Source organism: Bison bison, unplaced genomic scaffold (genome assembly GCF_000754665.1).
Source record: "Bison bison bison isolate TAMUID 2011002044 unplaced genomic scaffold, Bison_UMD1.0 scf7180017864242, whole genome shotgun sequence".
Lineage (NCBI taxonomy): Eukaryota > Metazoa > Chordata > Mammalia > Artiodactyla > Bovidae > Bison > Bison bison.
In genome coordinates this window covers 2,742,421-2,767,593 of record NW_011494814.1, presented here as the reverse complement: position 1 = coordinate 2,767,593, position 25,173 = coordinate 2,742,421, and the positions used below count along the sequence as shown (strand labels likewise).

At 33.2% G+C, this 25,173-nt stretch overlaps 1 protein-coding gene across 4 annotated transcripts in view; it reads right to left on the bottom strand.

Moving 5' to 3' along the window:
* The window catches only part of STRN3 (striatin, calmodulin binding protein 3), a 61,306-nt gene that overhangs the window by 16,905 nt on the left and 19,228 nt on the right, over positions 1-25,173 (bottom strand). The window contains exons 5-9 of one of the 4 annotated variants that reach the window (XM_010847015.1): positions 21,914-22,043; positions 20,586-20,727; positions 15,131-15,241; positions 5,034-5,174; positions 856-989 (exon numbers count right to left, since the gene is read on the bottom strand). In XM_010847015.1, coding sequence (XP_010845317.1) covers positions 856-989; positions 5,034-5,174; positions 15,131-15,241; positions 20,586-20,727; positions 21,914-22,043 — 658 coding nt within the window. The remainder of the gene's footprint in view (positions 1-855; positions 990-5,033; positions 5,175-15,130; positions 15,242-20,585; positions 20,728-21,913; positions 22,044-25,173) is intronic. The other 3 variants (XM_010847017.1, XM_010847016.1, XM_010847018.1) reach the window with 3 other exon arrangements.

The following is a 25,173-nucleotide window of genomic DNA, read 5'->3' as shown; positions in this document are numbered from 1 at the left end:
TTCAAAAGTCTGAACTAAAGACACTTTGTTGATATTGATAAGAGGTTAATCTTTTTACCTTTGTTTCTCCATCTGTAAAGATAGGCTGTGAAACCACTTCTACAGCAGTCAAAAGGTTATTATAGAATTTATTTGCTTACATACTTTAAAAGTATTAATGAGAATAATCCAGCCCACCAAGGCCGATGTCTCTAAAAACCATTCTAACATAAAGTATAAAATGTAGGAAAAAATATGTTTATAAAAGGAAAAATTAATTTGCTGAAAATCTGCAAATTCACTAATATAATCTAAGTAAGTATAGTTAACTCTCAATTGAGTGTTTATTGTCTATAAAAAATTTAATCCAAGACTAGTTTCACCTCTAACACTGTCTTTTCCATCCCCTCCTCATCCTCTCCCCATCCCTCAAATTAAAGACGAAGTATTTAGGAAATGACAAACTAACTTTAACATTATCCTTTAAAAAAAAAGTTCAAAACTAAAATGTGTTTTAAGATTTATCCTGAAAGCAGATAAGTGATTCAGGTTACCTATTTTTCTCTTGTTAACAGCAAAGTATGGCTTAATTTGAGTAGGTAATTGAGAGTTGACTACTAAGGGTAGGTATTTATCAACCAATATTTTAGGTAATCAATCACCCCAAACTCCTAATACACCACAATACCCAAGAAAAATTTAAATACCACAAAGAACGTAGTTGTAAGAAAAAACTATATATCACTTCAAATAAACACAATGTCACACTTTATCTTTTCCATGCACCTTGACATTAATTCTGCTTTATAAGTGTTTCCAAAAAATAAGGAGCCTTCTATTAAATCATTAAAAAATTAAAAATAAAACTGCACTTACATCATAACTATAGTCTGCATCATTTGTTACCGTCAAGTCTGCAAGGTCTCCAAGGCCCAGTACACTTAACAAAACATCATCAGAACCCATAATAAATGACTTGCCTCCTCCAGATGGAAACGTTATTGGTTCAGCTATAAAGAACAAAACCGCTTCTTAAATGCTGAAAAATCATACAGTACAAGACAATATTGTGGGGAAATGTAAGCACTTAACAGTTATAATATTCAGTAATATAATTAATTTTTTATTTTCCCACTTCCCTCCTTATTTCTTCTACTCAAAAAATCCTATTACTGTGTAGTAATAAACAAGTGTTTTATTTATTTCAGAACTGAGCATCATTTCCCACAAATAAAATATGCACTTGATATATTATTTCAGGGTGGAAGCTTTGTCTATTTATATCCCTTTGGTACAACTATAATTATAGTATTTTTTAAACGTAATAGGTTGTTGCTAAGTCCTTTCGCTTTCCATCATATTTGTTTGAAAGTGCTTGATATTCTCATCCCTGATAAAAATTTAATACAAGTATTCACATGTTAATAGTTTCCAGTCTCTTATACAGTGTATTAGCTTATTGAAGTAAAGCCTTAAGTTGCTCAGATTTCTCAGTGGTCTAGGAAAAGGGCAGTTCTATCTTTAGTGTCAGTTTCTTTCCCCTAAATGGTTAATCCATCTGATCTTCAGATGCCTTCCAGTTTTCAAGCTCTGTCTATGCTTTTTTATTTTGACTTCTTCTTTACTGAATATACTCCTAAAATAAATAATCTATACTGACTATAGCACTTTAAACTTCTGATACTTTGACCCATTAAAATCAAATACTACTATGTATTGTTATTATAGTTATAGTATAAGCAACAATTCTCCATATCATTTCAAACATGCTTTGAAAGCAAAATTTTAATCCTAAGATGCAAGGGGGAAAGTACATCAATCACTGTAATACAAAACATATTGAAACACATTTAAAATCCATGAGCAATTTTAAAAGGGAAACAAAAATTCAAGCTAACTGTCAATTCTGAAAATTTTTCATGAAAAATGATATAAATTTAAAACACTAAAGGAAACAGATGTAATGAAATATCAGTCATCACTAACACTACTGAAAACATTCTGAGAAGATACAAGTCTGCTTCTTTTAGATATATACCATGGTAAAAGTAAAATTCATCCTTATTTACAGTATCTTATTTTATTACTTATTAATCTGTAATATCAAAGTAAACTACATAATTTGATTCAAATAGGGTCCTGAATGACATTTGTAAAATGAAGCTATGTGTCAGCAACTGACACAGAGTAAATCTGACAGAAAATATATGTAGGGATAATAGTATTTAATTTTATAAGTTAAACCTACTGAATCTAAATAATCTGTAGCATGGATCCTTCCTACTAGTATCTAGTATGCAGTTATTGGTAATATGAGATGCTGAGAATTATAAAACCAATAGTTTAAAATTATGTTTAAGAACAGTTACATAAAATTCATTAAGGTAATACTTTCTCAAAGCATTTTTAGCCAGTACATGTTTTTCTTTTATGCACATAATTTGTTTGTAAAACAAGTTACAATAAAATGCCAAAATTCCTCCCACTCACAAATACTCAATAAAAGAACTTTTGATAAAAGCCCAATAAAATAACTTTAACATAATAATGCATTATACATTCTTTATGCGGAGATATTTCTGATTAGTTATTGACCAATTTAAGAGCATGTGAAGGGAAATGTCTAACCAATATTAGGTAGTTTCACTAGTTTTATATTAATTATATTAAGCAAAAGTATTATACCAATTTCTAATGAATCACCTAACTACATTTCTCTATCTATATTTATTTATATATAGCAAACTATCCTGCTCACTCGGCATACTGCATATACATCTCAGTGAATAAAATCTTTTAAGCTATATTTCTGCTTTCCACAATCACGCATTACTGTGGCACACAGTAAGCACAGTAAATACTCTGCCCTTGTTTTTTTGCAGAAGAAATTAATTTTTATTCTATAAATTCATGTTATTAATGTTAACATAATTACCTACAGCACATGATTACATAGCATTGAAATATTAGAATTCAAAGAGAAATAAAATTACTAAAATAAGTAATTTTTAATGATGGACACTATGATACCTTTTATTAGAGAGCCTAAAAGATTTCATCAAGCAATTTAAGACTATTATCATATTAGCATTTCCCTTTATGGAAATCTTAGGGTCTACATAATGAGGTCTTACAGCAAGGTCCTTTTTGTACTTCTTTAATTGTTCTTTTTATGGACAACAATGACAAAGGAAACCTGTAGCTAACATATCAAGTTCTTCCTATCTCCTTCAATTTTTATAAAATCTAAAGAACACAGCTCCATACCTGATTCCATTCATGCCAGTGGCAACATGGTATATATACACCTTAAGTCTTTACCAAATATAGTCTGAAAGTTCCTAATGTGTAAGTTTCTCTCCCTGAAAACAAACTTTTGTCCTTTACAAAATGAAGTATGACACTGCCTTTAATAAGAATGCATAATTGGAGATGGCCCCTGAAAATAAGAGATTATGAATGCTAATGCTCCCCTCTTAGTTCTAAGTCAAAACTGAACTTAATCTTTTGTAGTAACAAATTCTAATAGTATCCACCCTTTAAATAGTGTAATAAGGCTCATGCTTATCTGTCCACCTCTTTATCCTTCCACTATAAACAGAGTCAGATCACTTATATTTTTTCTTTAAAAAGCACAACTAGACATATACATACAAGTTCTACATTGGTTTTTGAGTAGTACGGGTCTTAACTGTTTCTTTCCCCCTCTATAGGTCATTGGTTTGAAACATTTAAAAGGGTCCCTAAGTTCTGCTAATATGGTATTGCCTTAAGGTATAAAATCTAGTTTAAATGTATAGTGTTACTACAAAAATTTTAGCAAAATTATACAGTATTTGGTAAAATATATCAAAAGCTAAAGAAGCTGAACCATTACTAAATGCATAAGATGAAGAATAATGGAGTCGGTATGTGTATTTTAGAAAATACTCTATAAGGTAAAACAGGAAAATAGTGTAACAGTGGTAAAGAGATCTAGGGAAAATCAACAAACTATTTTACTTGTCCTAGTGTTTTTCATGTTTTAATATCTTTTGTTTTGGTTTTATTATTTTACCGATTTTTCTTCACCTTTCCAAATATTCTTAGATTATGATGAGTGGTAAATACATGCAGAGACAACTTTAAAGGGAAATGTAATATTATTTAGCTTTAAGCCATATGTGCCAGTAGAGAACTCAGAAGAGAATAAGATGTATTCAAAATTTTTTGACTGGGGCATGAAATTACCTTACAAAGCAAAGTAGAAATATCAATAAAATTCAATGTATATGTCAAATTATTAGATAATGGATTATCCTTTATGTATGTATGTATATGTCACAATGGACCTTAAAATTCAGTTTCATAACTTAGAATTATAACTTTCTCAACCTAGATTTATAAAGTACTCAAGTATATCTATGTTATCTTCAGCTAAAATCAGTTATGGGAAAAAAAGCCTAAACAGTAGTTTCAATTCCTGCCCATTTCTGATTTAGGCAAATTTTAAAAAATTCATTACCAAGTTGTACATGTTTGGTACTGGGTTAAAGAATAATGATGTCACCTTATTCTATAAAATGATTAAATTAGGCAATCATTATATACATTTTTAGAAATAATATATATATCAAGTTTCAAGCACAATGTTTGGCACTTAGCTGTCTCCTAACAAGTGAAAGTTACTATGAGTTGCTAAATTTAACCAATATGACAAATAACTAAACAATTCTTTTCCGTACGTACTATTTCAAGTCTTTTTTAAAATACTAATTTCCTAATACTAGATCTGTAAACTAAAGTCACAGTTCAGAAAGGTACTTTGAAATCATACATAATAAAAACAATCCCACCTAACATCAAAAGCAAAAAAAATCATAAGGAAGCAAAAGTCAAAAATTTCAAAATTTCTAAGACAATTACACCAAGAACTTGCCCAAAACCTTCTCTGAAGATCATATAAGCTGATCTTCAGCATTTTAAAACAGCAGCAAATTTATAATATTAAGGAGATGTGATTTGGAATTAATGTCATCTGCAATGTAAATAAACATGGTAGCTAAATTTTGTACCTTCCTCTGCTCTTGCACCTTCATGATCAGTCATTCTAGTAGAGGCTGACCTAGACTGATTTATGATTCCTGAAGGGATGAGGGGCAGCTCATCATCTCCCAGATCAGCTATCGTGTCGTAGAGTTTTGTCCTGTTGACCCCTGTAAATTAATGTCAGCAGTAGAGGTTCATTTAACAGCTACCGCTTGACTTGCTAGCACCCTTAAAAACCAACTTATTACCAAAACAGGCTATTTTTAAGTTGCAGTTATTAAAGACCTCATCTAATCAAAGATGTCTTCAATTTTCCATATCAACCCCCCCACGAAAATATGGAAATAATTTTAATATTTAAAATATTTCCTATTTCTGAGGAGAGAGATATATATATATATATAAATAAGAGATACACACACAAAATTGAGCTTTTTATTACTCAAAGTTCTGTAAGCTCAGACACAGAAGATATCATTAAAACAAAAAATTTTGGTATTTAAGTTAACATTTAACAGTGTAAAGAATAAAACAGGTTTTCCAACTTAATCCACTATTTAAAAATGTTAACAAAGAAATAAGTAAAAATGATTTTTATGAGGGTGCAACAAACATTTAACTTTCCCTGTGTTTATGTGGATATTTTCCTGCTATAGTCACACAAACCTGCCATTAACAAATCAACTCCAATTTTCCTCAAATGTTTTTTCTCTTTTCCCAAATTTGAAAAATCTGATTTACCCATGAGTTCTCAGTTTCTCATCACAGTATGAAAAGTTAATCGCAGGCCATAAGCTTAAGGAGAGAATTTCAACTGGTACATGGATAATTTAGGCCAAAATATGCAAAGCTCAGGACCATCTAGTATCATGGGATCTCTTTAACTATGAATGTCAGAAATGACAAGAGAATCATTTCTCTTATGTATTTTGAAAGAAAATAGTTTTTAAAAGAAAATGCTTTATAGTCAACATATAAGTGAAACAATTAGGCAAATCCAAGGCCACACAATGAGACTATATTTACTAACATTAATACTGATGGACTAATTAAGACTATATAATCACTAAATTTTACTACAGCTATTAGAATATTAGCAATTCCAAAGGAACTACCATTCATCTATGTATCCCTAACAGAATGCCAGGTAGTACAATGCTAAGACTTAATGAAATAGGTGGAATCTTACACATTTATTACCTTTATTTTTTCTTTTCATTTATTAACTATTTCACAGCAATCCCTAACTTTTTAGAAATGCTTAAGTAACTCTTTCTGGATACAATGTGTCAAGTAGTCTGAATTTTCTAAAGGATATAATGGAGAAACTCAGTTACTACCTGAGGATTTTCTCCCTGACAAAGTGACTAAATAAATTCTCTAGTAAATGAAAAACTGCTAACTGGATGTCTAACCATCAGTGAAAGTCAACATGAAAGAAGATAAATGTTATCCTTTCTCACAAAATAGCTTTCCTTTATAACTTTCCCACTTATGAGTACCAACACCACTGATTTGATTTCTGTTCTTCAAATTCTGTAACTACATCCTAAGAATTCCTTTTCAGCTTATAAGTGGAGATGAAGGAGAATCTGTTTTGAAAAAAAAAAAAAACCTCCTTTTATCTGCTCTTCAGATTCTTCAGATCAGTCTCTTTCTTGCTGTTGACTTTATTCTACGCAATGCTTTCTTTCTTACAAATTACTGCAGAGGGTTCCTAATTGGTTTTCGTATCTCCCAACTCCTTTTTCTTTCCATCACATTTGAATACTTTGGGTAGATTAGTTTTCCAAAATCATCACATTGATCTTATCACTCCTTACTCTGAAATCACAAGCAGCACTTCAACACTCTTTGAATCAAAGCTAACTAAAATCCTGTACTTAATCCTGCATGTGCTTCATGATGGTCCTATCCAATCTCATCTTTTAGTGCTACATAATACAGATCTCCCTAATTTTCAAGTCAGAGCAGTTTCCCTATAGTATATTCACCAGGGTTTCTTCTACCGTATTTTTATCATATCTGTCTTTACCTATTCCCCAGAAAGGTGAGAATACTTTCTGAACCTACTTCCATCTCCTCCATGAGGCTTTTGTTGATCTTACTCTGCTCACTCTAATTATACTTATGTAAACCATAAACTTTTACTTCATTAGATACTACTTATAAATAATTTCACATGATAAATATAATAAAGACAAGAAAAAGTTTTATCATTACAGATACCATCAAGTCACATCTTCCTGAACACATGGAGTAGGAAATATGGAAGAAAAGGAAAACAGGAAGCAACATGAAATTTAATGTTCACGTTAGAGGAAACACTGACCCAAACAGCGCACCCTGGCCAGGCAGCACAGTAACCACTTGTATGAGTTATTTTACAACAGGAGGCCCTGTAGGGAACATGGAACTAACAAGCCACCACCAACTGGAAGAACTTGGAAAAGATCAAAAGGAGACGCCAGTCCTTATGTCCTACCAACATTCTAGAATCTTCCTTGCTGAAATCCATCTTGGCTGAGGGACGCTCAGGCCATCAGAAATGACCTTGTGTCAGAGACTGGCCAGAGACAACCCGAAAACTAATTCCACCACTAAAAAACCCGGGACTATCAGCCATGTGGCAGAGCAGTCCTCCTGGGTTCCCATGCCTTCCTGTGCTCCAGCCAGGGGCCCCTTTCCAATAACGTCTCATGCTCTGTGAGCATGTGTGTCTCTTCTGACAATTCATCCTAAGTACTAGACAAGAGTCCACTCTTGGGCCTGAGGAAGGGATCACCCTTCCTGCAACATTCCAACAAAGGTTCCCAAATCATATAATTATTATTACTTTTTTTGTTTTGTATACTATAACCAAACATTAGTTTCTGTGTGGCACAGTGGCAAATTTAGGAAAAAGATGGAATTATTCCTGCTTTAATTCTAGTTTCTCAAAAATTGCTAAAAGATGAAAGCAGATTTCTTAACCAGAAGTTAACAGTCTTATCTAGCCCCTGTCATGTAGAACATCTTTCAACTAACAGCACATTTAATGCTCCTTTTTTCTTTCTAAATCTAATATTCTAAATACAATAATTCTAACAAATGCAATTTCAGATAAAAGTTTCGAAGTCTGATTTGCAACGAGAAAACTGTAATGGTATTAGTGTAATAAATCATACATAATGTTATCAAAATGTTCAATGGCATAACTGAAGACAACTCACTAAGGATTAAACAAAAATTGATTCTCAATTACTACTCTATAATCTATAGAGGAAATACTCTTCCTAATTTTAACAGCAAGAAAAGCTGTTCTTCTACCACTATGAATTATACAATAACCCATCTACCTCGTAACCACAGCCATCAAATCTATACCAATGCACAATCCTCTGAATAGATTCTAGGAGAATGAAAAACAGTATGCTGTGTAAAAGCCAAACTGTGGATAGACTGACAACTGCTGCTGTTAGCGTTTTTAAATTCACACTCACAAATATACACACTCATGACATGAAATTTATCTTTCCATTACTCTGTTATTATAAATAAACAGGATTTTTTTTAAATGGAATCTAACATTTTCCCTTCTCAAATATGCCTCCCTTTGTTAATCTGCCTTATATTCTGAAGTGAAGCAGGCAATGTGGCAAAGGTTTAGGTTTATTTTAGAATAAAAGGGTTTAGTTATATCATGTTTGCTAGATTTGTTATATGTTCTATCACCCTAATTGAAAGAAAGTTTTTATATGACAACTGTCATCTTAAAAAAAAAATGACATCACAGTATTAAGGAAAAACTAGGTTAGCTGCAAAGTGATTCTGCAGCTTAAAAATGTGTACTGACTGAAAACAGCGTCAAATTGATACTTTCTGCCCCTTGTCAAAATGCTTCAATTATTTTCTTGGGGGAGGAAAAAAAAAAGAGAAACCAAGTTGAAGAACTGAATGGTCTGTTTTAACAGTGTGAAACTGGAGCCAGAAATAGGAAACAACTGCATCTCTTACCTGAAAGTAATATTCCTTTACTTAGAAACAACTGTTTGTCTTTGATTTGACACAGGATACTGAATGGTTTTATGAACTCCTTATACTCTCTCCAAAATAGAGGCAGCTTAATCATCATAGTCACCTTATAATATGTGTCAAGGTGCTTTTATAGGCCTATTGAAAGTTACTGATACAAAATAATTTCTCTTTAAATGTTCTAAAATGCCTAATATAAAGATATTTGTACTTAAGTCATACTCTACAAAAATTTCATTCCCTCTTGAAAGTCTGTTAATCCTGAATCTGGAATAGCAAAAGACAAATACTAATATCAAACTAAAAAAAGAAGAAGAAAAAAAAGGAAAACTAGAAAATTATCCAGGGATACTTATAATTTGTATTAAAAGAAATAATGAAAAAGTTTTCCAATGTATGATAACCAAGTCAGAAGATGTACAGCTATTCAGTAACAAGAATAAAGTAAAGAAGGGGAATGACAAATCTTATTCTACACATGGAAGACAGGAAACTTAAGATAAATAAGAACAATTAAGACAAATTCATGGACCAAGACTCAGATCTGTAAACATACATATTTCAGAATGTGAACCTTTGAAATGGAGATCTTTCCCTATCTTTGAAATGGGAAAAGCATATAAATCTTTTGAAGAAAGGATATGAAATAATCTAATCTTTATAAGCTACAATTTTATAAGTACAAAATAGTATAGGAGTAACAAAAAGCAAGAATAAGAGCATTTATCAAAGGAAAACATATTATAATCCATAATTTAAACCTTCCACGTTGAAAAAACTGAAACAAATATCGAAGTCTTAAAAAGATTATTACCTCCTCCTTCATATTCTAAATAAAGGTTCCAAACTTCAGATGTTTTAGCCTTATTTCAGCTGCTATACACACTGTGATTTATTACTGATTTACATGCTTTTACTTATACATGAAATACAGCAAAAAAAAGAGACACCACAGAAAGCTAGAAAAGTCCTATCAAAGATTTTAACAAAAGATTAACTCAGAACTCCCCTTCACTTTCTTCCCCAATTACAGAAAGCTTAGAACATATTTAAAGATGACAGAAAACAAAGTTTTAGATTTGATAATAGTATTGTATCAGTTAATTCCCTCATTTCCACCATTGTACTGTGGTCACATAAGAGAATGCATTTGTGGTAAGGTAACTGATGCTTTTGAACTGTGGTGTTGGAGAAGACTCTTGAGAGTCCCTTGGACTGCAAGGAGATCCAACCAGTCCATTCTAAAGGATATCAACCCTGGGATTTCTTTGGAGGGAATGATGCTAAAGCTGAAACTCCAGTACTTTGGCCACCTCATGCGAAGAGTTGACTCATTGGAAAAGACTCTGATGCTGGGAGGGATTGGGGGCAGGAGGAGAAGGGGATGACAGGATGAGATGGTTTAATGACATCACTGACTCGATGGACTTGAGTTTGAGTAAGCTCTGGGAGTTGGTGATGAAGCCTGACATGCTTGCAGTCCATGGGGTTGCAAAGAGTCGGACATGACTGAGTGACTGAACTGACCAAACTCACACTGAAGTATCTAAGGAACAACATGTCTACTACTTACTCAGTTTTCTGAAGTGTTCAAAATAATAAAAGTACATATTTAAAGAGACAAGAGGATGAAGCAAATGTAGTAAAATTTTAACATTTAAAGAAATTGTGTGAAAGTGCATGAAATTCTTATAACTTTTCCTTAAGTTTGAAGTTATGTCAAAAGAAAATGTTACAGGGAAAAGGAAGCTTAACTCTTCTGAAGCTTGAGACCAAAATAACTGTAACAAGTCTCTTTAGTTTCATGGTCTTCATCTTTAGAAATACTAATTGAAAAAGCGTATGTCAGAAAGAAATTAATACTGAATTGTGTTTACAGTCCAAGGCAAGGCTGTTCACTGTTAAGTCATTCCTTTTGCCTAAGGTAGGAAAAAAGAAGGGTGAAATGGAGTGAACAAGCTGCTGTTAAGTCGCTTCAGTCGTGTCTGACTCTTCTGTGTGACCCCATAGATGGCAGCCCACCAGGCTCCCCCATCCCTGGGATTCTCCAGGCAAGAACACTGGAGTGGGTTGCCATTTCCTTCTCCAATGCATGAAAGTGAAAAGTGAAAGTGAAAAGTGAAAGTGAAGTAGCTCAGTGAACAAGCTGGAAGACAGATAAACATTACGTACCTGGATTCTGATTTCAGAACCCTTTCCATTTAAGAGTCAAATCATGGTTGAGACTTTACAAAGTTAAAAGGCTGGCATTCTTGCCACTTTTCCCCATTAAAAAAAAAAAAAAAAAGGCATTTAGATTGGATTACATCTGCTGAATTCACGTGCTAAAGTTAAGCAAATAATTTTCTTCTAAGAAGCTGGAAAAATCTGTAGAAACTGAGTGCTATGATCCAAAAGGTATGACTAACTCACACTTTGGAATAAAGGAAAAAAAGAAAAGGCTACAGTTTATAAATCAGTCTAACTTATTACACAAAGCCACATCTGGGAAAACATCAGAAAATCCAATGAAAACAGATAATAAAAATGCTAAGTAAATTTCATGAATTCAATCTTTTCATGAAAAACTGTATCTTAGCACTAATATGGTATTCCACCTAGATTAAGACCTAAATTTACTACCCACAAATTTAAAAGAAAAATCCTCAGCAGGGATTCAAAGCCAACATTTTTACAGTGAACTCTATGTTTAAGAGTAGAAAGTTTTAAACTAATTCACAAAGAAGTGTAAAAAGAAACAATTATTTCAAAATTATTCATTCCTGAGACACTGTTGGAAATCTCATCTTTTTATCTACATAAATGGGTAACCTTAAAAGCACTGGTGTTCACAGAAACACTAAAAATGAGAAACAATCTAATGGATTAACTAATGGAGGCTAGAATAAATCCACAAAATGCAATACTATCTAACCAGTCAAACTAGTCATCTAATCTAATGAAAATTAAGAAAAAATGAGTTAAAAACAACGATATTCTTGTTGCAAATTGTTAAAGGAGGTTTATGTATAAAAATATTCAGAAAAAGCTGGAAGAATATATGCCAAATATAATTTGAGTTATTGAACTGCAAGTGATTTTTACTTTTTTGTGTCTCTATATAATACTTACATTAAGCATATATTACTTCTATGGCTATTTAAACAAAGTTATGGCTATTTAAACAAAGTTAGCTCATTTTACGGAGAAGGCAATGGCACCCTACTCCAGTACTCTTGCCTGGAAAATCCCATGGATGGAGGAGCCTGGTAGGCTGCAGTCCATGGGGTCGCTAAGAGTCAGACACGACTAAGCGACTTCACTTTCACTTTTCACTTTCATGCATTGGAGAAGGAAATGGCAACCCACTCCGGTGTTCTTGCCTGGAGAATCCCAGGGATGGGGGAGCCTGGTGGGCTGCCATCTATGGGGTCACACAGAGTCGGACACGACTCAAGTGACTTAGCAGCAGCAGCAGCAGCTCATTTTAAAACAGACACAAAATAAAAATTAAAGGGGATTGGTTGAATAACACGGTGCACATTTTGATAAGAAAACCTCAGGGCATGAATCTGAGGTCGCCAGCTCCTGATTTAATCACAGTAGTTCCCTTTTACCCATTTCTCATATCAGGTTCTGAAATATTCTGTTTGACAACAGGGTAGATTTGTTTAAAGAAAGTTAAACAAATGAAAATGTTAAACAAGTTATTGTTTAACAATGTTAATGTTAAAGTTAATGTTTAAAATGTTAAAGTTGAACAAGTGAAAATGTTGTATGGCAAAATATTTATTGACATGAAAGGATATTTTCTGTGAATTGTTAGCTGAGTAGGCAAATAACAAAACTGTATATTATGATCCTACTAAATAAAATTAATTAAAATTGTATGAGAATTTTAGACTTTAGTTTCAGTTTATCAGTTTCTAACAGTTCTTAAACAGGTATTTTTTTCAATAAAAAACAATTTTAGAAAAATGTAAAACCTAAAAGAAAAAAAACCTTAAGTTGACTTATATCTTCTTTCTAAACCTCAAAAAGAAATGGACATACCTTGGAGATGTTGAGGGTTCAGTCACAATAAAACGAGTCACACAAATTTTTTTGGTTTCCTAATGCATATAAAAGTTATGTGTTGGGACTTCCCTGGTGGTCTAGTGGCTGAAACTCTTCGCTCCCAAGGCAGAGGGCCTGGGTTTGATCCCTGATCAGGGAACTAGATCCTGCATGCTGGAACTAAAAATCCCACATACCGCAAGGAAGAATGAAGATCGCACATGTAAGACCTGGTGCAGCCAAAAACAAATAAATACTTAAAAAAAAGTTATGTGTACACTATAATGTACCAAGTATGCAATAGCATTACACCTTTAAAAAAAAGTACATGTCTTAATTAAAAATACTCTACTCATTAAAAAAAAGCAGGGTTGCCAGAAACCTTCAATTTATGTAAAAAATAAAACAAAACCAAAAACCCGGGTGGTTCAGTAGTAAAGAATCCTCCTGCCAATGCAGGAGACACAGATTCGATCCCTGAGTCAGGAAGATCCCCTGGAGAAGGACACGGCAACCCATTCCAGCATTCTTGCCTAGGACGTCCTGTGGACAGAGGAGCCTGGCAGGCTACAGTCCATGGGGTCACAAAAGTGTTGGACACGACTTAGCAACTAAACAGCAGCAACAGATAGAGATCTAAACATTCTATCAGGAAAAAAATGGGGTGTCTATATTTGAAATTAAAAGCAACACTACCTAACATTTTCTAAAGAAATCTTCAGCATGTAAGTCAGTTTATGAATAACATACACAAAATAAGTAACCTAATATTTAAGTAAATTACTTCATTTCTTTAAAAAAAGAAAATCTAAACCCTAAAATTCTAATGTCATGGCATCTATATTACAATGCTCAATCATGCAAAAGTATTTTTATACTCAACATGCATTAATTATATAGGGAAGAGATGTTAAAGCTGAAACACAGTCCCTGCCCAGCATTAAACATCTTTAAATACACTAAGCAATTCAATGTACAGTAAGAAATTTCTTAGAGAACAGTTTGTATTCACATGCAACAACATAAATTAGCATAGGGTTATAAAAGAAAAGTGCATAACAGGTAAAATTTCCAAAACTCCTTATTTTCCTCTACAAGACATTAAACCACTCAAAAACTGCTTTACTGGAGGAAATTTATACCCTTTTCCACTGCAACTGCCATTTCATACACTAATATTTCTGTCACCAGAGAAAGGAACGCAAAAGAATGTCTATATGGTTTTTGCCATTGTCATCTACTGTTTTCTCCTAGACACAGTCGAAAAAGTTAGACTAGAGGAATCAATGGCCAGCGAGTTCAAAATAATTTCAGTTTCTTCATTCAATATTTTTAGGTCTGAAGATGATTTTCACGTGGCTATTCTTAAGCCTGATTCATAAAATGGAAATGAATTACTTCGTTGAGAGGTGCTGTAGCTAAATATATACTTTCAAAATACATTGGTCAAGATATTAATTGTGAAAAATATAACAAGGCACCCAAAGCTACTTAGCTATTAACCAAACAAACCCTACTGCCACCACTAGCTTACTCCCCCGACCTTACTCTACCAAAAATACTACCTAGGAGAGCTTTTTTTCTTTTGCTACTGTTATTGTTTGTGGTTGGCTTAAAAGCAGACAGTACAAACTATGGAAAGGGCTTTCCCATTCACTGTATTTCAGAATTCTAAGAAACTAAGAAATGTAACCTGGATAAGACCTAGTTACAGCAGTAATACTCTATCAAAAATAGAGAAATTTATACTTTCTTCCTTTTAAACAAATTTCTATTATTTTTCATCTGAAGGCCAATATTCCTTAGAGTTCTGCAAACTTTTTAAAGTTTAAAATACAGACAAAAACCTTAAAATCTTTGCTTCATCCTTATCCATATATTTAAAATAATATCCCACTTGATTTTCCCATAATACCTCCTAAATTATATTCAAATAAATTTCAAATATACAACAGACAAAGTTTAAAGTTAGTTGCCCCTTGTATGAAACATAAAGAAGACAAAAAATCAGAATTGAAAAATTTTTTTTTCTCAAAGGTTGGAACACAAAAATTATAATAGAATCTGCACTTACTCTTCACCCCTTTCTTCCCCTTTCGTTCCTTCTTGTACTGTTCCTTCAGTTTACTTATTAGTCCCTGGTCTACATCCCAAACCTCAGTAGTTGGGGAGAGGTCATCTTTATCTACATGCAGCATATTATTAAAAGAAAAAAAATCAGCAGTTGGCAATGCAAGCTGTTGGCAATAAACTGTTATAGCTTTATATAATCATAATAAAAATGTACTGACAGTATATACTCAAAATACTTTAAAGGTGCAGTTTCAGTTTTGGTATTCACAAGTCAAACTCTGAAAGCCCATCTCATAAGTTTCTAAACATTAGTACTACAAACAATAGTTAAATGGTGCTTCACTTCTATGAATTACAAATTTGAAGGTTATTATTCTTGTGGTAACTGATATTTTTACAATGGACTGACATTAGAAATCTAATGTTACAAAAATTAGATCACTGCATCTTTATAAAAATGTTAATAAAAAATTATTCAGCCAGCATCATAAAAGCAAATGAATGAATTACATGCGAACTACTCAAAAAAGTGCAAGCTGGAAAGGTCAGTGCTGTTTTATTGATGAAAATATTCATGCACCTTCTGTCACATTGATTCTGCATGCACAAGATAACTGTACTAATGGAGAGGCATTCTAGTCCAATATAATACATACATGTAATTCGAAAATATGTCTCAAATAATCCATACAAAGCATTCAGAGAATCCCACCTCTGCCCCGACCCCATCCAAACAGTTCAACATCTCATTACCTTCTTCCATTGGTCTACAACTAAGATTAGCAAAAAAAAAAAAAAAACAAACAAAAAAAACTCAAATTCCACTGAAGAACTTTTTAAGAGTTGATATTTTTAGGGTAAGATAAAAGCAGTGACAAGCATGGAGAAGTGAAAACATACATCGCTGTACATCTGTTACAGATGGTACTTCAGCTATTTTAGCTGAATAAACAAATCCATATTTGTTTTAAGTAAATACCTGTACCTATAAAAAATTTAGCCTATAGAATACTAGAGGAAAACACCATTAAAAATAAAGCAAAACAAAAATATGTCTATTTGAATTATTTTAGATATTAAAGGCTTTTCCATCTTTTAAGTTTTAAACTGTTACTTCCTAAGTTTAAAGCTGTTATTTGGAAGTTTAACATTCTGTTAAAGATCAACGAAGAGTCAGTTTACATAACCCTGTTACTAAATAAAAATTATACCAAAACACGTAAGCTAAGTCAATCAAGAAGACTGATATAAAAGGGAGATTTTAGAGAAAATACACTTTCACAATTTTTGATAACATTATATTTCTGGCTTATAAGACTTATAAACTCCATAGGCCTCAATGTACGGTGGACACAAAAAACATCTTTTTTCCTTATAGACAGTTATTTGTAGCAAACATAAAAGATCCTCATATTTAAATGGTACACAGGGGAATTCCTTGGCCGTTCAGTGGTTAGGACTTGGTGCTTTCACTGCCTGTAAAGTTTGATTCCTGGTCAGAATTAAGATTCTGCAAGCCTCTTAGGTGGAAAAAGAAAAAGGGTACCCAGAAATTCAGTTTTCTGTACCTTGAGGTACAGTTTTCTGTACCTACTAAAACAGCCATCATTTTCTACCTTATGGTACTATGATCTTAGGTAGTCAGTGTGTAAAAAGTTAAACTCAAAACTTTAATATGCTAACTTGAATTAGTTGAAACTAGGTTATCAAAGCCTAAAATCTACACATATGATTTTCAAATCTGCAAACTGTAATACTGTCGTAACACTGATTTAAAGAGAAATTTCACTTTTCCTGTACTCTACTCATGAATTTCCTGAAAACTATTTATATCAAGAATAGTTCTGTCAATTTATCTAATATGCTAAGAAAAATGTGATCTAAAGAATTAATTGCTTTATGCTCATTTTAATAAAGCTAGTAATTCTTATTTTTAAAAGGGACAAACTGACACATTTGGAGCAAATTTTGCTAACCTCATAGAAACAACAACAAAGACCTTCAGTGGTATAAACTTTACACATGAAATCAAACAGGAGTTTTTTAAAAGACCTCTGTATAAAAAGTAAAGCTGTGAATGCTCTAACTGGAGTAGCAAAGGGTAGTGAAGTGAGAAAGCAAAGGGAGTAAAAAACGATAAGCTTATGAAAAACAGAAATATTACTTGCAAGATAAACTTGAATCTAGGAAACAAAGGTAAACTTAAGGCAGTGCAGAGAACAGGTTGGTGAATGCATATGTGCACAAACATCCTGAAACTTGCCTGGTAAGTAACAGCTGATTTGATATTGCTTATAAGAAATAGTTACGAGCAAAAAGGAAGAGGCAGCATAATCTTCTACATACTAATGCTGTTTTAAAAAAATCTAGGGGGAAAAAATACCAAGAAATGAGGTTGAATAAGTTAGGGGAACTTTTTTTTTTAATAAGAAAACACAAATATACACAAAAAAATTGATCCTTGACAACTCAAAACCACAAAAGCCTAAAATTCTATTGTGGTGATTCTAACTACCAAAGCAAAGGAATTAAATCTACCATAAACTTGAAACTAATTTTATTCAAATATTTAGTACTTTATCCATTTAAATAGTATTTTGTAGCCCTATAAATTCTACAGACCAGTTTCAAAGTGTAGCAGACAATAACTAAACATCTTTAAAATGTTTAGCAAAATTAGAAATGCTCACCAATATTTCTGATTATGCCAAGAATTAAGAACTATTAAAATTAAACCCAAACTACCCTGACAGACAAAAAAGATTTAAAAGCTTTCTAAAAAGGAGTGGTTTCATAGAACAAAAGAATTCAAAATCAGAGATTATGTGTGTACTATGCTAGTATACAAAATAAAAATAACACAGATTATCCCAAGTGGGTGAATACAGGGATGTTTTATTATGACACACTATTTAGAAAGAAAAAAAAAAATCTCTCTTTACCCAGTAACTTAAATCTGAAAATCACTTTCCCATTTGTAAGTAAACTCAACTTTTAAGTAAATAAATATAAAGGGATATTTGAATATTCAGCCTCTTTGCTTTGGAAAAAAAAAACCTGATACCTATTGAGTAAAAATGAAAAATTCAAAATCACTGCATAGATCCCTTATAAAAAAAAACCCTGCATAGATTTTGTGATAGTTTTCATTTCTTAGGGAAAGAAATTATTTGAACTATTTTGTTCTTAACAGAGTCCTTTCTGTCTTAAGAACTTAAAATGCTTTAAAGATACTTGAGACTTGTCTGGAAGGAAGAGACTTTATTGGTTACTTCCATTACACAAAAAGATTCAGGTCATTCTCAAATATTAATAAGCAGAAGTAAATAAAAATATCGACAGTCATCATTCACTAATTAGGTCCTCTCTTGAAACTGCTCTGCAGTCAAAAGTTTTTGGACAGAAGGACTAATCAACTGCACACTTTTTATGACAGAAGTAATGCCATTTTATACAAATTAAATTCCTGAAATTTTTATATATTCTTCTGATGGAGAGTTAAACTTCCAGCAATTTTAGGTGAAGAGAATAAGAATGGAAATGTGCCAAGATTTAGCTACACAAATGTTTGAAAACTGCTTTCGATCTTTTTTTCTCCCTTTCATAATCTAAACGAGCATCATTAGTGCCCAGATAAATAAATAATCGAACATGACAGAATATTATGCACTTATTAAAAATGATGTCATAGAAGAATAATAAGTGGAAGTGTGGGTTATAAACCAGCACACAGCAAAATCCTGCTAAATACACAGAGATATAAATGTTAATCATGGTTCTCTCTACATAGCATTGTTACTGATGATTTTTAATTTTCTTCTATACATGTATCTGTGGGTTCTAAACCTCCAAAAAAACCAAATGAATTATAAGATAGTTAAATATTTATATAATTTAAATATATTTCTATAATTATTTTTAAATCTAGAAAAAAATAAATAGTACTTTAGAAACTATTGGGAAAAATAAGGTATTTCAAACATTGATAGGTTGCACAGTAAAGAAAGAAGAAAATTAGATATTTTTACTGTCCTCTTGAGCAAGACTAATTCTTAAGAAGGGTAAACTTCTGTAACTTAGCAATTTTCAAAGAGTAAGCACAAAAATGTATATTCAAAGTCTAGAAGACAATTGTAGCAATTATTTTTTTTTAATTTTCAATTAATAGGCCTCCTCTCCCTCCACTTAGGAGAAGTTAAGATCTGAAAAATCAGGCTTGACAATCATAAACAAAGAGAATGCTGATAATAAAATCCAGACCTTTTAAGTAATCAATTTGTATCAGGACAGTCAATAAACGTTCTCTCTCAGGTTCTGTCTCTCCTGCTATTAGCAATCTTCAGCTTAAATATATACATGAGGCATTTTTATAAACTGAAGTGTGTCTCCTTATCACCAAAGTAGTTTTTAAAAATCTAGTGATAATTCCTCATGCTAGTAACTAAGCAATTTTGGTATTCATGTGAAATATGCATTAAAATACTTAGTACCCTTCTCCAATAAAACTGAGTTCTCCCTACCAGGAATATGTTGGTATTAAATGTTGACTGAATGAACTTTTTTTGGTGTGTCTATTATTAACATGTTTTTAAAATTTATTTTTAACTGAGGATAATTGTTGAACCATGTTGTGATTTCTGCCATACAATGTGAAATCAGCCATAAGTACAGAATGAACATTTTTAATTGAAACATCACACTGGACCTCAGCTATTATCTTAAAATTCTTTGTACACTTTTTATTTTACTTTCTAATGGGCCTTTTAAACCCTGTATAAATAGAATTGTTTTAACCCTTTTAGTTATAGCTGGATTATTATTAGCAGTAGATCACTTCCAAAGGCTAGGCTCTTAACACGTTTGTACAGTGAATGTTATATGTAATAAAGTTTAATAGTGTCAATAAATCTTGTTCGTTATAGAGCTATTATTCAGAATTAATAGCTTTACTGTGTGTATGCGAGCTCAGTCATGTCTGACCATTGGCAACCCAATGGATGTGGGTTTCAAGAAGATGACTCTCTTCAGTATGCCTGTATGGTATTATCTGATCAGGTATACCATACAGGCATACCGAAGAGAGTCACCTTCTTGAAACCCACATCTATTACCAAATTAAATCATGGGAATGTTTAAAACTGTGTACATGCTTAAAAAAAAAAATCTGCTAAGAAGAAAGGAACTGAATTTCTAAATTAACTGAACATTTCAATTTTAAATCAAGACAAATTTCAAAAATCAAAATTCAACAAAAGCCATATATTAAACAGTTTAGCCACCAAATCTAAATAAACTGATGCAAAATACTCTGAAATTATTGAATACCACTTTTCTCCTTGCTCTCAGTTTAACTGCCGGCATACATTCAGATACACACATTCCACATACAATATTTAGTAAAATACATCTTTAAGGCCTAGATGTTTTCCCACCCCCGTATTTCTTTATCACCTTACCCCATTCTGTGCCATCCCCTGAACTTCGTGCTTCTCCAGCTCCTTCACCATCTTCAGCAGTTACTAAAAAATCAAATTCTTTCAGTGCTTCCTCAGTATCAGGATCATCAGTTAGGTCAGCAGCTAAGCCTTCATTACCTATCTATAAAGGGAACACAAGCCAAGAATTACCTTTATGATAAACTGTAAAGGTATCCTTTATGTTTTCACACAATTATCTTTACTTTTGCACTCCCATTTTTAGGTTATTTAGAAACAAAAATCTTAAGATTTTCCAGAGAGTTCAACAATCTCAAAAAATGGTTTGTCAATAGTGGTCTGCAGTGTGATGCAAGTAATGTGGCAGTAAGAATGGTTAAAATCTTGATCTTCAAATATGATTATCCTCACAAAGAACGTCTCTAATTGCAAAAGATTTAGAGGTAACTCTATTAAAGACCTGTGCAGTCACTTACATTCCAGTATGTTGTATTGAATTGACCTCATTCACTGAGAACTGCACCTATCGTCCATAACTCATAAGGATACGGCAATAGTTAATAAGGACAGTAATGCAAGTCAATAGCTGTGGAATTTATAGTAATGCTTCTCAGAAAAACAACAACCAAAAAAAAAAATCAGAACGTCTGTTCACCCATGTTTCACATGAGTATGTGGCATACAGGCTGAAAACTGCTTTTACAGACTGGAAGCTTTTGAGGAAAACTGGAATTTTCCCCACATTACTGTAAAATCGCAAAGAACTACAATGGAATTCAAAACCACAGTTGAAATACTATACACTACTATGATAATTCACACATGGATCATCTAATCTATTTTTGCTCTTATAAATACTCTGTATCAACACTAAAATACATCAATGTGTTTCCCAGGTTATACGCAAAAGAAAACTCATTAATCCTTAACAAAGAGTGAAGAGTGTTGACACAAACATTTAAAATTCTTAGTTTATTCCCTCACCCAGGGTGGGAATATCAGCCCATATCAGTTACAACTTATCACGTGTTTACTGTACCTCAAGAGATACTCTACAGCAGTGATTCTTATCTGTGATAGGACAGTTTTTTTTTTTCCCCAAAAAAGTTTCAAAACACTGGACTAGTCCCACAAAAACAGACCCTTTTTTTGCCAATTAGTTAATAATACAGTAGATAATAATTTCTACTATATGTAGGGTAATTTAGTAAGAACTATATAAAAAACTTTCAAATGACATAATAAAAAATCACCAATAACTTCCAATGTAACTTAAGACATCTTGAAATTTTCTATTCCAAACACACTGACTAAATACATTGTAGTTAATAAGAAAAAAGAATTCTTACTTTGTGTTTATTTATCCGATGTTTGTCTTTTCCTTCTGGGATGCCTTCAATCATATCATTTTCCTCTTCTTCGTCGCTGTCATCAGCATTTTCTAAGAAATTGAATGTCTCAAGAACATCACCAGAAGTCCTGTAAGAGAGGAAAAAGATGAATCAAAATATCCCAGTGATAAATATTTCTTTCTGTCTCCTATTTTTAAACAGTACTTGAAGGTAGTAGACAAATTCAAATTAAAACTTACTTATAATGTATTATCTAAATATTCTACCCCAAAATGAAAGATCATTTATGTTCTACAGTTAAAGATGTTAAGTCTCTATAACAGTAATACTTTAAGTAATTACAGCATCAAAGTAAAAACCCTATAGTTACTAGGCAAATGTAGTATTATTTCTCAAAATAAAAGTTATTGTAATTAAGCAACTTGAACTCAGCATTTCTTTTAGCTCTACATTTGTTTAAGGACTAAAACTGAAGTTTAATTTACCAGGCTACTAAGATTTAAAGTAATGGCAAATCAGACATAGAACATTCCAAACCTTTTCACAGATTTTTCTTACCTACAAAACAGGATTATTAATATACTAAAGAAACACATTCAAGTGTTTCAAAACCACTCTTACAATTGATTAACAGTCATAATGTATTTTAATCTTTTCAGTTCAGTTCAGTAGCCTCAGTCATGTCCGACTCTTTGTGACCCCATGAATCGCAGTACGCCAGGCCTCCCTGTCCATCATCAATTCCTAGAGTGCACTCAGATTCAAGTCCATCGAGTCGGTGATGCCATTCAGCCATCTCATCCTCTGGCGTCCCCTTCTCCTCCTGCCCTCAATCCCTCCCAGCATCAGACTCTTTTCCAATGAGTCAACTCTTCGCATGAGGTGGCCAAAGTACTGGAGTTTCAGCTTCAGCATCATTCCCTCCAAAGAAATCCCAGGGCTGATCTCCTTCAGAATGGACTGGTTGGATCTCCCTGCAGTCCAAGGGACTCTCAAGAATCTTCTCCAACACCACAATTCAAAAGCATCAATTCTTCAGCACTCAGCTTTCTTCACAGTCCAACTCCCACATCCATACTATTAAGTCATTTTAAAACTATACTCTGAATTCCTCATCTATGTACAAAAAACAGTTTTCAAATAGTTATTTAAATGTCTAAAAACAGAGGCTGCAACAGAACAGTGAAAGCTTCTGCTGAACATAGTCTCCTCTCACAATGAAAGTCTCAATTCTTCCACTGACTAGCTGCCTGAATTTGGCCATGTCATTTAAACACTGTGGCTTCAATTTCTTTACCAGTGGGAATTAAACTCAATTCAGTTCAGTCACTCAGTCGTGTCGCCGACTCTTTGGGACCCCATGAATTGCAACACACCAGGACTCCCTGTCCATCACCAACTCCCGGAGTTTACTCAAACTCATGTCCATCGAGTCAGTGATGGCATCCAGCCATCTCATCCTCTGTCATCCCCTTCTCCTCCTGACCCCAATCCCTCCCAGCATCAGAGTCTTTTCCAATCAGTCAACTCTTTGCATGAGGTGGCCAAAGCATTGGAGCTTCAGCATCAGTCCCTCCGAATGAACACCCAGGACTGATCTTTAGAATGAACTGGTTGGATCTCCTTGGAGTCTCAAGAGTCTTCTCCTACACCACAGTTCAAAAGCATCGATTCTTCGGCGCTCAGCTTTCTTCACAGTCCAACTCTCACATCCATACATGACCACTGGAAAAACCATAGCCTTGACTAGATGGACCTTTCTTGGCAGTAATGTCTCTGCTTCTGAATATGCTATCTAGGTTGGTCATAACTTTCCTTCTAAGGAGTAAGCGTCTTTTAATTTCATGGCTGCAATCACCATCTGCAGTGATTTTGGAGCCCCCCAAAATAAAGTCTGACACCGTTTCCACTGTTTCCCCATCTATTTCCCATGAAGTGATGGGACCAGATGCCATGATCTTCGTTTTCTGAATGTTGAGCTTTAAGCCCCCTTTTTCACTCTCCTCTTTCATTTTCATCAAGAGGCTTTTTAGTTCCTCTTCACTTTCTGCCTTAAGGGTGGTGTCTTCTGCATATCTGAGGTTATTGATATTTCTCCTGGCAATCTTGATTCCAGCTTATGCTTCTTCCAGCCCAGCGTTTCTCATGATGTATTCTGCACAGAAGTTAAATAAGCAGGGTGACAATAAAGAGCCTTGACGTACTCCTTTTCCTATTTGGAACCAGTCTGTGGTTCCATGTCCAGTTTTAACTGTTGCTTCCTGACCTGCATATAGGTTTTCTCAAGAGGCAGATGAGGTGGTCTGGTATTCCCATCTCTTTCAGAATTTTCCACAATTTATAGTGATCCACACAGTCAAAGGCTTTGGCATAGTCAATAAAGCAGAAATTGATGTTTTTCTGGAACTTTCTTGCTTTTTCCATGATCCAGCAGATGTTGGCAATTTGATCTCTGGTTCCTCTGCCTTTTCTGAAACCAGCTTGAACATCAGGAAGTTCACGGTTCACATATTGCTGAAGCCTGGCTTGGAGAATTTTGAGCATTACTTTACTAGCATGTGAGATAAGTGCAATTGTGTGGTAGTTTGAGCATTCTTTGGCATTGCCTTTCTTTGGGATTGGAAGAAAAACTGCCAAAATGCCAGCAAATTTGGAAAACTCAGCAGTGGCCACAGGACTGGAAAAGGTCAGTTTTCATTCCAATCCCAAAGAAAGGGAATTAAACTAGATGATCTCAAATATTCTGACCAATACGATCAGTACATGGTCACGAAAGAATAACAGTCTAAAAGTTAGGTTTCTCCCCCTCTCCCTGACTGGTTCTATTAGTCTAAATTAAGGCTATCATACAATTCAGACTAGTTTTTAATAGCACTTTGATATAGGGTCTTAATAGGTCTACTATACTGTGCCTAATGCAGTACATGGTTCAAGGACCTGTATAAAAACTGAATGTAGAAAGATACTTTTTTTTCCAAGTGCAAATCAGTAAGAACAAACAAAAAACTACCATAATAACAAAACACATAATTTTCAGCTCAACATCAATAATATGTCTCAATATTGGGGGATTAAATAAAAGGCAAAGAAAATATTTGACAAAATCAGCACATTATTGACAGAAAAATTTAAGAATCATAAATTTAAGACATGACAGTTTTGTTCTGAACCTTAATAAACTAAGTACTGTCATTTCTTGGATATGAATTCCTGTCTCGAAAATGAGAACTCATGTTTTAGGTTTTTAAAATTGTGTT